This window comes from Myxocyprinus asiaticus, chromosome 12, assembly GCF_019703515.2.
Source record: "Myxocyprinus asiaticus isolate MX2 ecotype Aquarium Trade chromosome 12, UBuf_Myxa_2, whole genome shotgun sequence".
Classification (NCBI taxonomy): domain Eukaryota; kingdom Metazoa; phylum Chordata; class Actinopteri; order Cypriniformes; family Catostomidae; genus Myxocyprinus; species Myxocyprinus asiaticus.
In genome coordinates this window covers 20,748,889-20,764,162 of record NC_059355.1, presented here as the reverse complement: position 1 = coordinate 20,764,162, position 15,274 = coordinate 20,748,889, and the positions used below count along the sequence as shown (strand labels likewise).

Below are 15,274 nucleotides of genomic sequence, written 5' to 3'. Positions count from 1 at the left end.
AAAGATCAGTCAACAATATTTGTGTTTGAGTAGGCTACATTCAGAATTTTTATTTTAGTTTTTGTAACATATGGAACACTAGGAGGCCTTGCAGCTGAAAATTTTAAAACAGAATGGACATTTTAACCACTGAAGCCAATTTTCTGCCGTGTCTTTGGACAGATGAAAATTACGAATAAAAATGATGGAAACGGGTATTGTCGCTATGTCTCTGCTATGGTTTACTTTCAATAAAATTACTTTTTTTCTCTCTCTGATCGTGTCACCAGTGGCGTCAGTTCACCAAAAGCCAAGGTATAGCAAGTTCTGATAATGTCATCCAATCTTACTATCTCACGTGACCGCATTAAATCAAGTCCCACATATTTTCATTAAGTCATGACCCTATCAATACGTGCTGCAGCAGCCATCATCAAATATTACAAAAAAGCACCTCTATACACATCTTAAATGCTCTATTGAAGATCAGCTTTATATGACTGGTTAAAAAAAACAAAAACATACTGTACTTACTAAAGCCATAAGACAAACTGAAATGCAAGCACAGGTAGAACGGTAGTGGAGAGAAAAACAAACAAAATGTTCTTAACAACAGCACCAGCTTTGAAACATGCCACACATGCATCTAAAGATGAATCAGTTTATTCATAACCCAGCAAATTAGAAAGTTGCTGTTACAAGAATGAATAAAAACATAACAATAAAGCCAAGTCTTACCTTTTGATGATCTTGATATCATTTATTTTGAAAGGCAATTATTTAATCCATTAAGTGGTAGCATTGTTGCCTTAAATTGGAAAAGTCCATAATGAGTTCCTCCAAATTTAGGGACTTCACAACTACAGGTTCAACAGCCATCAGTGTCAGGTAATTTAATCCGTCATCAGTCATGGTGGTCCGCAAGTAATCCTTGACCCATTTCAATACAGAGAAAAATCTTTCATTTGATGCAGTGGATATTGGCAATGTCACAGCAATCTGGAATAATTTTATCAATTCTGAAAATGCAGCTGGCAATATGCTCAGTTTTGCAAGGGCTGGCAAGATGCTTGTGTCATTCTCATCTTTCAGCTCAAAGTCTAGAAAGATTTTAGCAGTTTTGATCAGGGATTGAAGCAGTGTGTCATCAATGTGCTTGTCATAAAGTTTGTCAGACTTTTCGATCTTACTCTCATTCATAATATCAGGAGATGAATGATTAAATACATCAATGAGATCTTGGTTATCTGTGAAGCGTCAATTAAACTCAGAGATTAAACGGTCAAATATTTCAAAGTACAGCCTTTTCTCTCAATCCTGTGAGTTGTCTGTTGATCTTTGGCCACTGCTTGACCCCACTATAAAACCCGCTAATGCTCTGGACATATTCTGTATTCGAGCAGGCCGTGAGAGATGAGATTCTGCAGACAGGCCCTTCATGTAAAATGTCCCAATGGCACCTTTATTTACCACTCCCTTATGGAAATCTTTTGCTTCAACTAAAATATATGAAAAATATTGTGCTTCCTTTACTTCAGTGATTGTTAATTTTTAATTTTTTTTCTCCAGTAACACTAATCATATCATTCTGGGACTCTGGGGAGGAGTAGTGTCCATACCAGCAATCCAGTTTAGTTTACAAATCTTTACTTTTTCATGCAAATACATCCAAAAGTTCTAGGAAACTTCCCTAATTATCAACACAATCCTTCTCGTTGTGGCCATGAAACAGGTGTCCCTGTTGCCCTAAAAATTATGTAATTTAAAAAAAAAAGTTTTCTTGTACCTCTGACGATCTGCTGGCATCAGTTTGACAAGCAATTGAATCCTTCCGTCCACTGGCTACGGCCCTGAAATCACTCCATGCTAGTACAGCATTCCTGTGTCTCTTGCTTTTGTTGTGCTCCAGAAGATTCTTTTGCATATTTTTCTAACATCTGTATCCATGGTCAATGAAAACACGTTTGCCTTGCCTATCCCCAGCAACATTCGAAACCCCGGCGAAATGGCGGCATGCAAAACATAAAATAGCATCCTGCAACACTGAATATTCTACCCAGTCATAGTTTTTATACACACTGATATTGAAACGTCTTCCATTCTTGGAGGGGAACTGGGTTAGGTAAGGCTGCACAGGGTCATCCGTTTTTTTTTTTTTTGTTTTTTTTTTCACCGATGTCAACTATTTGCAGGGATGTAGTGATGTCACTGGGCCTGGAAGTCGATTCCTCTGCAGCAGCGGAGCTAGTGCTGACTGTCAACTGTTCTTGCTCAGGGCCTGGGGTACCGCCAGCGGTTCCGTTGTCATCACTGCTTTCAGCTAAGAGCACAGAATCGCCACCACTGTTGCATTATGATGTTTCACAGCTGTCACTTGCTGTCTTTTTCATGAAGAAATATCTAGTGATGCTTGTTTCCTTTTCATTTTTGTTTACTTGGGCGTTAGCTTAGCTTATATGCACTACATTAACACCTCACTTGCACCCAGCATGTAATGGCAGGATAATAGCACTGTTTCTGTGCTTGTGCGATGATTCACAAAACCAGCCTCACCCACACACACTGCATGACTCCACAAAAAATCTGGCATGAAAGCCTAAACACAATTAACTTGCTTTTCTTTTTTATTAAACAATTAGAATTTATTTGTGACACAAAATAATTTAAAACTCTGTTAATCCTGTAATAAAAATATGTTAAGTGCATTGACCTGACTGACCAGGCAGCTGCCATATCCTGCTATACACAAATGACACCCCTGCATGTCACTGTGTCACAACTCTACTCTCGTTAAAGTGGGAGGAGAGATGACACTGCTGTGATAGCGTGGTAAGAGAGAAAAAGCATCAAGAAATCAGGTTCCGAGGTAGAGAAAAAATATTCGGAGCTAAACTCAGCAAAAAAAAAAGAAATGTCCTCTCACTTTCAACTGCTTTTATTTTCAGCAAACTTAACATGTGTAAATATTTGTATGAACATAATATTTAACAACTAAGACATAAACTGAACAAGTTTCACAGACATGTGACTAACAGAAATGGAATAATGTGTCCCTGAACAAAGGGAGGGTCAAAATTAAGTAACAGTCAGTATCAGGTTTGGGCACCAACTGCATTAAGTACTGCAGTGCATCTCCTCCTCATGGACTGCACCAGATTTGCCAGTTCTTGCTGCGAGATTTTACCCCACTCTTTCACCAAGGCACTTGCAATTTCCCAGACAATTCTGAGGGGAATGGCCCTAGCCCTCACCCTCCGATCCAACAGGTCCCAGACGTGCTCAATGGGATTGAGATCCGGGCTCTTCGCTAGACATGGCAGAACACTGACATTCCTGTCTTGCAGGAAATCACGCACAGAATGCGCAGGATGGCTGAAGGGTCATGTCAGGATGAGCCGAATAAAATAATGAATTCATACATATAACTTTATTAAATAACATTATTTTATCTTAAAAAGAAGCAAATGGATTTGAAAGTTTTAGGAGTTTTGAGAGCGTATTTTATCATCCAAAATAATTTATTTCAGAGGAGCTTATTTTTGCCGTCACAAACTGCTTTTGATGCAACAAATAGAAGATATAATGTATAAAATTCATAATCAATTCATACATTTGATATTTGTAATTAACATTATTTTATATCAAATATAAAGTCGATGGAGTTTAGAGTTTTAAGAGTTTTAATAGCATTTTAACATCCAATGTTATGTCAACTTGATCTTGTTTTAATAAACAGCGTAGAAATTATTTAATACCTACAGCTTAATACAATTCCTAGCAATCAGTTCACATATTTGACAGTTGTTACAAATATTGTATCAGAGAGGGAAAATAAAGTGATTGGAGCCGCTGCTTGAAATGCCTTTCAATTGAACGTGTCTGATCGCTGTATCAGGTGTGCAAATAGCTTTGTTATAATGAAAGCGATCACCCTGCATTGCATGCCACATGTTTACTATAGCTTCTTCCGTCAGCAATGAGGGATTCACATGTGATAAATGTAAGGAATTAGTCAGGCTGACGGAGAAGGATAATGAGTTAGAGACATGCATCTGAATGCTAGTAGAGGGCAGTGAGAAAGAGAAGCCGGTAGATACTGTTTCGGATGTGGGTAGTACAGCGAGCAACACACACACTTTGGTTCCGGCTGAAGAGCCCCCGCAGCAGGGCATTTGGGTGACATCTCGGTGGCATACTCACTCAGCAAAGTGACACCACTCTCCCATTCCTGTTAGGGTTTCCTATCGATTCTCCCCACTCAGTGATGCACCCACTGGGAATCATGTTGAAAGAGCCTTAATAATTGGTGATTCTATTTTAAGGAACATGGAAAAAGAGACTCCAGCCACTATTGTTAAATGCATTTTGGGGGCTTGGGCATCTGACATCAGATCAAATTTACAAGTGCTGGCTAATGCTAAACGTAGATTTTCTAAAATTGTTATTCATGTCGGCACTAACAATTAAAAATAACAACTAACAATGTCCGGCTTCACCAGTCGGAGATCACTAAAGATAATGTTAAAGCGGTGTGTGAACTTGCAAAAACTATGTCAGACACTGTAATATGCTCTGGCCCCCTCCCTGCTCGTCATGGTGATGAGTTTTATAGTAGATGAGTGTCACTAATAGCTGGATGTCTTAATGGTGTCTGGAGAATAGCATGGGATTTATAGACAATTGTAAGAGTTTTTGGGGTAGACCTGACCTGCTAAAGAGAGACAAACTCCATCCCTCCAGGGAAGGTGCCACTCTCCTCTCTAGTAATTTGGCTCATAGTCTTAATAGTGATAGTATTTGACTAACTGGGGCCCAGGTCAGGAAGCAGACAAACTGGTTAATCCGAACGTCTGCTAGCTGCCTTGAGATGTCACACAGGTCACATAAACTACAACACATAGAGACTGTATCACCTTGATATCATATAAAGACTGTGTCTGTTCCCCAAACTACCAAACCCAAAACTCTCACTAAATCATTTAGGTTTTTTTTTTTTTATAAAGGTCAAACTTGAAAAAACAAAAACATTAAAAATAAACATCATATAAAAGTAGGGCTACTAAACATTAGATCTCTTTCTACCAAAGCACTAATTGTAAATGAAATTATTATAGATCATAGTTTGGATGCATTCTGTTTGACTGAAACCTGGCTTAAACCGGAGGAATCTATTAGTTTAAATGAATCTATTCCCCCAGGTTATTGTTATAAACATGAGCCTTGTCTGAAGGGTCGAGGAGGAGGTGTTGCTACAATTTACAGTGATGTTTTTAGTGTTACTCAGAGTACAGAATATAAGTTTAAGTCTTTTGAACTAATAATGCTTAATGTGACACCGTCAGATATAAAAAAACATCTGGCGTCTTTTTTGCTTGCTACAGTATATAGATCACCCAGGCCGTACTCTGGTTTCCTTGGTGAGTTTGCACATTTTCTATTAGATCTAGTAGTTAATGTAGGTAGAACTTCAACATTCACATAGATAATGAAAATGACACATTGGGATTAGCACTTATCAATATTCTCAAATCTCTTGGAGATCACCATAATAATATGTTAGATTTAATTCTGTCATATGGAGTTGATGTTGATACTATAGAAATTCTACTGCAAAGCAATGACATTTCAGATGTTTACCTTGTCTCTTGTTTGCTGTGATCAGCTAATGTTACTCAATCTACACCATACTATCTTTCAGGTAGAACTATTCTTTCGATCACTAAAGATAGCTTCATTAATAACCTTCCAGAATTGTCTCACATACTCCGTAAGCCAAAAAGTCTAGAAGAACTTGATGTCATTACAGAAAATATAAATACAGTCTTCTCTAGCACTCTTAATAGTGTCTCCCCCCTTCGATTAAAGAAAAAAGCCCTGCACCGTGATACAATGATCACACTCATGCTCTCAAGAGAGCAGCTCGGAAAATGGAACGCAAGTGGAAGAATACAAAATTAGAGGTATTTCTCGGTGCATGGAAGGATAGTGTCTGTAGCTACAGACAGGCACTAAAAGCTGCCAGGTCAGCATATTTTAGCAAACTCATAGAAAATAACCACAACAATACTAGGTGTTTATTCAGTACTCTGGCTAAATTGGTTAGGAATAAAGCATCGACTGAACTAGATATTCCGTCGCAGCACAATGGTATCTTGAATTTCTTTACTGATAAAATTGAAATAATCGGAAATAAAATTGGAACTATGCAATCAACTGTCACAGCACCTCAGAAAACAGTGTCTCATAATTTTCCTCACAAGCAACTTCAATCCTTTGCTGTCATAGGTCATGAAGAGCTAACAAAACTTATAAAAAAATAAAAAGTCACAACATGTATGTTTAGATCCAATACCAACTAGGCTTTTAAAAGAGGTATTCCCTGTAATCTCAGCACCTATTCTTAATATTATTAACTCCTTGCTATCCTTAGGATATGTCCCAAGAAACTTTAAAATTATTAAGAAGCCACAGCTAGATACTGGAAAATTGGCTAATTACAGACCGATATCAAATCTACCATTTATGTCAAAAATACTAGAAAAGGTAGTGTCCTCCCAACTATGTTCATTTCTACAGAGAAATGGAATATATGAATAATTTCAGTCAGGATTTAGGCACTATCACAGTACAGAGACCGCACTTATCAGAATTACAAATGTCTTATCAGAGTTACAAATGACAAATGGCTCTGATCGCAGCTGCATTTCTCTTCTAGTACTTTTAGATCTTAGTGCTGCCTTCGACACGATAGATCACAACATTCTTTTGAATAGGCTTGAGAATTATGTTGGCATTAGTGGACTTGCATTAGCATGGTTTAGGTCCTATTTATCAGACCGCTACCACTTTGTATGTGTAAATGAGGAATTGTCAAATCAAACAAAAGTTAAGTATGGAGTGCCACAGGGATCAGTTTTAGGGTGTCTTCTTTTCTCCTTATACATGCTTCCCTTGGGAGATATTATCAGGAATCATGGAATAAGTTTCCACTGTTATGCTGATGATACCCAACTTTATATTTTTCTAAACCCAATGAAAATTTACAATTCTCCAAATTAGCAGTGTATCAATTAAATCAAAGTTTGGATGGCCAGAAATTTCCTTCAACTCAATTCCGACAAAACAGAGGTACTAATTATTGGACCAAAAACCTCTAAAAATAAGCAGCTAAAATATAATTTGACTCTCAATGAATGTACTGTTACATCGTCATCTACAGCAAAGAACTTAGGTGTTAAATTTTATACAAATCTGTCCTTTGAAAATCTAATTTCCAATGTTTGTAGAACAACATTCTTCCACCTCAGAAATATTGCTAAGTTATGACACATGCTCTCTGTTGCTGATACCGAAAAACTAATTCATGCGTTCATGACCTCAAGACTAAATTATTGTAATGCATTACTGGGAGGATGTCCAGCAAGTTCAGTAAATAAACTTCAATTGGTTCAAAATGCAGCTGCCAGAGTGCTGACTACAACCAAGAAATATGATCATATTAGCCCAATTTTATCGTCATTACATTGGCTACCTGTTAAATTTCGTATTAATTTTAAAATTCTGTTTACTAAAGCTTTGAATGGTCTAGTTCTACAGTACTTAAGTGACCTTCTGACACGCTACATTCCATCACATTCATTACGATCACAAAATTCTGGCTTGTTAATAATTCCAAAAATATCAAAATCCACAAAAGGAGGTAGATCCTTTTCATATTTTGCTAAACTATGGAATAGTCTCCCTAAAACTGTCTGGGATGCAGACACGCTCACTCAGTTTATGTCTAGACTAAAGACTCATCTATTTAGCCAGGCATACACCTAATTTATCCATCAACTCACAATTAGGCTGCTTTAGTTAGGTCTGCCGGTAGCAGAAACATCTATCATGATCTATAACTCTGCATAAAATTGAATGGCATCTATGCTAATATTATTCTGTTTGTTTCCATGTCTCAACCTCGGGATTCATATCAGATTGGGGTGGTTAGCAGAGCCAGCCAGATCCAGCTCATTTCCTGCTTGGTGTCGGACTCCACTGCTACGTGTTGCTGAGTGGTGACGACAAACTACAGGCGGTGCTAGCCAGACATCACTTCGGTCTTTTGACTTAGGAGGATGAACTGATACCAACTCCAAATGTAAGACATTGAATACTTTAGTCATTAATCTTAAAGTTTTTATTAAAAAATAATTTCTTTTTCTTTTTTTTTTAAACACTGGACCTTAACGCTTACTTAATTAAAACATTTTAAACCATGACTTGCACTGCACACTGTAGAGCCGAGGCTGGAATGAGACACACCCGGTCCCCAATCAGCCTGATGGGGCGCACGAGGGATAAAGGCGGCCGGGGACGACAGTTCGAGAGAGAGAGAATGACAGGCAGCTGTACTGTGTGTTTATAGTTGTGTGTTTAAGTTGTTTATTACATTATTATTTAAATTGTCAAGCCGGTTCTCGCCTCCTCCTTTCCACTGAACCCCATTACACTGGTGCCGAAACCCGGGAAGGAGGAGGGATTCCCGTCGCAGAGTCCTCGACACTGCCGTCCACCCAGGGGAGTGCCGCTGCCGTCTGATGGGGGACGGAGTAGCCCGACCACCCGGACGTGGGGAACGGCCGCCGTCTGCGAGGCGAGTGGGGACGGGACTCCCCGACCGCCTGGAGCGAGGGAGCCGCTGCCGGGGGCGGAGGAGTGCCCTGCTGTCCCCCGGGAACGCGGAGGGGTCGAGAGAAGACCACCGTCCGCGGGGGGAGGAGGGAAGCGACTCCCCGACCGCCTGGAGTGGTAGGGCCGCTGCCAGGGGCGGAGGAGTGTCCCCACGGGACGCCGGGAACGCGGACGGGAGTTCTGTCTGCTGGGGGTCGGAGGTCTGACTCCGGTCCGCCCGGGGAGGAGCGGCTGCAGTCCGCCTGAGAGGGTGGAGTAGTGATCGAGGACCACGCGACGGCGCATCAGAGAACCGGTGAGTTTCTTTTTCTCTCTCTCTCTCTCTGTCGCTCTGTGTTGGCCTTTCCCTCGCCATTTTGTGTTGTTGTTTTTCCCTTTCTGTCTCCTCCTCCCAGGTCGAGGAAGGCGGGGATGACCCGCCGGCAGTCGGGGCGTAAGGCACGCACACCCCCCCCAACGCCGGGAGGAGTGTAGAGCCGAGGAGGGCGGGGCCAGGCTGGAATGAGACACACCCGGTCCCCAATCAGCCTGATGGGGCGCGCAAGGGATAAAGGCGGCCGGGGACGACAGTTCGAGAGAGAGAGAGAATGACAGGCAGCTGTACTGTGTGTTTATAGTTGTGTGTTTAAGTTGTTTATTAAATTATTATTTAAATTGTCAAGCCGGTTCTCGCCGCCTCCTTTCCGCTGAACCCCTTTACACACACAAATAACTAATATTGGCATTATATTCATGTTGTTTAGCCAGAGGGGAACTGGCCCCCACAGTGAGCCTGGTTTCTCCCAAGGTTATTTTTCTCCATTAACCAACATCTTATGGAGTTTTGTGTTCCTTGCCACAGTCACCTTCGCTCTGCTCACAGGGGTTCCAAATACAATTATTATTTAATTTTTATACACAAATTACAATCATATTTAAATCAAACTATACAATAATCACTCTAAGACTTTATAGATATTACAGTTTCATTTTTTTTAAATGTATGATTTTCTGTAAAGCTGCTTTGAAACGATGTGTGTTGTGAAAAGCACGATACAAATAAAAATGACTTGACTTAATACTTAAAAGTATCTATTTAAATGTTACTATCCTAGAAAATATAAGTACTAGTACTTAATTTTGATGACTAGTATCTTTTAAGCCCACAGATATCCTGAACCTAATAGGTACTAGTATTTGTCGCGATTTCACACATGCGCAGTACAAATCGTGTACAAACTCAAGTTTGCTGTCACTTCCTGTCATCGCCAACGTTTTTACGACAGTCTGCTCTACAGGGCCGACTTTACTGTCACGATTTGTACTGCGCATGTACTTGATTTATAGAGAGGTGGTGGAGAGTGACAGGTATAAATATGGCTTCTTTTGTGTTTTATGTACAAATTCAAGAATTTCTCTTAAAAGGAGAAATTCCTGACAATCCCACGGAGCGTCGGAAGGTGAAACGGGCGTCTACGAATTTGACCATCAAAGTTAACTACAAGCACAGAGATTTTATAATGAAAAAAAGAGAACTGACTGTCTGGGACAACCAGGGTCATGTGCTTAATTCACAAATTTTGTTTAAAATATCAAGCTATGTTAACTGTACTTGTTCAGCTCCCATATCTGGGTATTAATATACAAGTGACTATAATGTAGTTTAATCTGTCAGATATCAGATAGTAATATGATCTTTTTCTTTTCACTTTTAACTGCAACTTTTTCCGACTTTTACTTTTTTCCTCTTAAAACAGATGGCAGACTCTTCTACATCGGCCCCAGTAGGCAGTACATGCGGCTAGTTGTCCTATCAGAGGAAGAGAATAGGTCTGTTCTTACGGAGTGCCACAATAACCCTGGGACTGGCAATCACAGTGGCATCAGAGACACTCAAAACAGGGTTATTGCTGGCTACTATTGGCCTACAATTATCCAGGATGTGAAAGAATGGGTAATGTATTACAGAGGTGGTACTTCTACTTTTTCCAGTTTTTTTCTTTACAAGTATCTATTTTCTAACTAACAAGCTAGTCTCAAGCTTGTGTACAGTTTTACCAGCATTTGGCTGATGCTAATTTTGTACCATGCAGGTAAAAGAATCTTGGGAGGTGCTTGGTTTGGATTTGATTGGACCACTGCCAGAAACAGCACGCAACAACAAGTATGTCCTTACCATGACAGACCTGTACACCAAGTGGGTGATTGCAGAACCCATGCAATCTAAGACAGCAGCTGAGGTGTCTGCAATAATAACCACAAAGTTGTACTTGTTCGGCATGGTTAAGAAAATCATTACAGACCAAGGGAAGGAGTTTGTCAGCAAGGTGAAGTTTTGTAAAGGTTTAATTATGTTTTTTCCCTCTACTCTAATCTTAACACATATGTTGTTGTCTTCAATTACTCCAGTCTTGCAAATTTAACTGATGATCCCTCTGCAGCTCAACAACAGCATTTTTAGTATGCTGAAAATCAAACATGCTGTCTCCAGTGCTTACCATCCCCAGACCAACGGACAGGTAACTCTTTGGATATCTGTCCTGTAAGATCTATTGTTGTCTTGTGGTTATTCATCAACTTTATAAATGCATTGATATGTACAGGATGAAAGAACCAATCAGAATATCAAACGTACTCTCAGGAAGTATGTGAATGACAACCATAATGACTGGGATCTTCACCTTCCTGCTGTGGTGTATGGAATCAACACTGCAATGCAGGTTGTGTCTTAACATGCTTGCGTATTATATTTATAATATCTACGGTTAGTTGTCAATGGTAAAACTGAATTGATGAATTTATTTAATGTCAAGGGTGGAGATTTTCCCTTTAACACAAATGTAATAGTTAATGGGAAGCTTCCTATGTGATCAGTACTCCACCAGACACAGTCCCTACTTCCTCGTCTTCCATCGACACCCATGTCTGCCAGAGGTCATGAATGCCTGTCCCATGGGAGATGATTTTGAAGTTGCTGACCCAGAAGATGACATGGACACCAGAGTCAATAAGATGAAACTTCTTAATGAAACGGTTTGTATTTGAATAATAAAAGTAAATGAAGTAGTGACTTACTATCGGAATTAGACCTAGGCATTGGCTGATCTATGTATTTTCTTTGCTATGATTCTGCTTCTCTGAGCTCTTGTTATGTCACTGTTACACTGTATATTTAGAGATGTGGAGAATGTAATGTTTCTGGGACTGTGTGTGTGTGCTCAGAGTGTCACTATCACTTTAGCATTCTCTGCCTCAGTAGATGGCATCACCAGGAAAAGAATTGACAACGGAGGTGACTCAGTGTGAACTGGGGCGGGTGACTACCACCCTCTCCTGTCAGAAATGGGATACTTAAAAACCTATGCTTGGCCTCTCTAGTTAGAGAAACAATTTAATTTTCATGTGAAGCTCTTTGTTACATAGTAATGAATAAATCTTGTTCCTTATTGTTCTACCTTGGCCTGTCTGAGACTTCATTGATCTGTTGGTTTAAATAATAAATCCCATCAAGAGAAGAGACCAGAGAATTCTGTATTTGTTTTCAATGAGTTTTAATTTTTGGGTACTGTTCTTTTTTTTGTAGGTTCTTCGCAACATAGAGAGAGCACAGAGCATGCAACAAAAATCATTCCAAAATCGCAAGTGCAAGTATGTCCGAGTATGTTCAGTTCAGGCCGGTGATGATGTTCTGCTCTCATGGGACCCCAAGAAATGACAGACGGGAGACACATTTACAAGTCAGCACCAAGGACCATATACTGTGGCCAGCATCTCTTCCAAAGGGGTAGTCAAGACTGAGGACATACTACAGATTAAAAAGTAAGAGTGTTCGATAAACTCTGTATAAAACAGTTTACAATTAAATGCTAGATTCAGAAAAATTGGATATTTGTTTGTAATTCCTGTTGTTACTAATTGTCATGTATTTGTGTATCATCAGATGGACCAACTGAGAGGATGTTTCTCCAGGACCACTGTTACTCAACATTGAAATGGCAGATAGAGCATCCATATGCTTGTTCGGGTGCAAAGTGGGAGAAGGACATGGGCCCTATTCAAGATGAACTGGTAAGCATTCTGTCTATTTAGTGACACTTTGCATATTTAAATGATAAACATTACTTAATCATGTCAAACGTTGGACAAAAATCACCAATCAGGAGAACTGATCGTAAAGCAAGGCAAATTTTGCTTCACACGAGAAGACTTCTGGAGCCTGGGTTTACGCCGGTGCATGGAATCTAATGTGCGGATGTTTAGTGTCTTAGTTTACTGCATTAAAAACGAATTCCCAGATAATGCATAATTTTACACTTGGCAGCTTTCACAGGGATGTAATCGTTCTGCAATTAATTTCAGATCGGAAATGCTTGCCTCAAGATTGTGGAAGAAGCTGCGTGAAGACATGTACTTTATACTATTATATCTTCTTTTAAAAGTATTTACGTATTTTGATGCATGCATGTTTAATAACTTATAATATTCTTTCCATAAGGGAAAAAATGTTCACATTGTGGACCTCTATGTTGTTGCCACATGGAAAGACAAAAATGTGGACCCAGTGCATTGTTTGCCTGTGTTTTTTTTTTTTTTTTTTTTTTTTTTTTTTTTGTGCTATCATATACTCATCAACCGAGAAAGAACTCTATTGGGAACAGGCACAGAAGTATGTGTTTTTTGTGCATGCATATTATTTTGTCCCAATACTATTAGGAAAATGTGAGGTCCAAGGTTGTCATACTATTTCCAGCTTGGAGCAGGCAGCTGGATGAAGATGATCACTATCTTCTCTGTGATGAGTTTCTTTTTATAATCTTTCTAGCCGTGATATTTTCAAATTCAACAGGTAGGGTTAGTGAGTTCTGTTTTCGTGGATATTAACAAATTACCCATTGCAGGTTATGTTGGTAGCTAAGAGGGAGATACATTTCTTGATTCTCTTCACCCTGATGGTTTTGGAGATGAGACTTACAGAACCATATTTAGGTTGAGACTAAAGATAATTAATTTACTGGCCTTGTTCCAGGCATGTTATTTGGTTACAATTTCCAAAAGGAGCCTCGTTCTCAGTCTTCAAGTTCGTATAGTAGCCTCGTTCTCAGGTTTCACATTTGTATAAGAGCCTCGTTCTCAGGCTTCACGTTTGTATAAGAGCCTCGTTCTCAGGCTACAGAACAGATCATTTAATTACAAATTATGTATTTTGTGTTTTCTTTGGAATGCCAGACACATTGCAATTTTCATTGACCCAGGATCCTGGACTGAAAAAACAGGAAGAGACCTTGGGGTATGCTTTAAATGATGGAATTGTGTAAAGCTAATTTAAGTATGTATGTATACATGTTTAAACAAGCTAGCAGTTGTTTTTAAAACTAACTGTGGATGCACTTTTCCTTTTCCAGTTTTTTCCTCAACAGTGTACAGGAAATTCCTGTGGTGTCTACATGCTGATGGTAAGAATGTTTAATTTGTCAAAGCTGTTAGATAATAAAATCAAAGTCTTAGTGTTATTTGTATTTCACAGTATGCTCTCAGCACCTATACGTCATGTCCATTAACATTCACAGAGGTAAGCTGGATTTTCACAAGTATGCCATGAAACTACTGGTATATGTAAATTTTTATTTTTTATTTTTGTGTGTGTGTTTTTAGGAGGAGGTGCCATTGATTCGCCAGTGGTGGTGCATTCAGCTGATGGAGAGGTTTTGCCTAGAAGGGTATGACAGACTCTACAGATAAAATTTCAGTAGCTTGGCTGTATTAAGTCACTGTTGGCAAAGTGATACTAGAAAGGTGTTATACAAATAGAGTGCATATACATTTACATATTTTCCAAAGGCATGGACAGAGATTTGCATACTGGACAGAAGAAGCATCCCAACTCCTTCAAGGAAACCTTGAGCCTGTCTTTAGGGTGTCAAAATCCACCACCACAAAACTGTCGCCTAGCAGAAGAGTTGTGGTTGTAGAGGACACTGAAAAGGTAAATTATTTTAGTGGTCATATATCAAGCAGTTGCATGCATGCTGGATAAATAGTTTAATTAGTTTATGTGCCATATATATATATATATATATATATGTAAAATTTACTTTACTTCACCAGGTGCAACAGCCAACCATTGTGAGAGACCTTCATACAGCGTGGTACTGGGTACACAATCACAGAGACTTATTCCATGGGGATGTGAGAGAACCTGCTTTTCTGCAGATGAACAGTGATGAACAACAAAATGCCCTCAGGAAGGTCCTGGGGGGTGAATTCTCTAATGCAAAGGATGACTTTTTGTTTATATTTCAGTGTCAAGAGGACATGGAAACATTTTTGTCATACTGTGTTGATGAACAAGGCCTGAAGGTCAATGCCATGTTCCTCAATTGCAGTGAGTTAGTGAGTGAGGGAGTGAATGAGGGAGGGAGGGAGGAAGGGAGGGAATGAATGAAGGGTGGAAGGAACGAATTAATTTATGAATAAATTGAATGAATAAATAACTTTATCCTGTGTGTTTCTTAAATGCAGACATTTGTTAAAGTATGCTGAAATAAGTAGAACAGTTAAGTTGAACATATCTTTAGAATATGAAGTATTAAATGTAAAGAAACACACACACTTATATACACATCTGTATTTCCCAAATGGCTTC

At 39.3% G+C, this 15,274-nt stretch overlaps 1 protein-coding gene across 1 annotated transcript; it reads left to right on the top strand.

Moving 5' to 3' along the window:
* The first annotated feature begins 12,664 nt into the window (after positions 1-12,664).
* On the top strand, positions 12,665-15,069 carry LOC127449640 (structural maintenance of chromosomes protein 5-like). The gene is made up of 6 exons (XM_051713172.1): positions 12,665-12,699; positions 13,858-13,918; positions 14,034-14,084; positions 14,284-14,348; positions 14,470-14,614; positions 14,737-15,069. The coding sequence occupies exons 3-6, from the start codon at positions 14,076-14,078 to the stop codon at positions 15,067-15,069; spliced, it is 552 nt and encodes a 183-aa protein (XP_051569132.1). The 5' UTR covers positions 12,665-12,699; positions 13,858-13,918; positions 14,034-14,075.
* Positions 15,070-15,274: the final 205 nt, after the last annotated feature.

What these genes read in the sequence shown, in the direction of transcription:
- LOC127449640 (XM_051713172.1), top strand. An exon ending in GAGAGGTTTTGCCTAGAAGG is followed by an intron (nt 14,349 to 14,469) that starts GTATGACAGACT and finishes TATTTTCCAAAG; the next exon opens with GCATGGACAGAGATTTGCAT. An exon ending in TTGTAGAGGACACTGAAAAG is followed by an intron (nt 14,615 to 14,736) that starts GTAAATTATTTT and finishes TTACTTCACCAG; the next exon opens with GTGCAACAGCCAACCATTGT.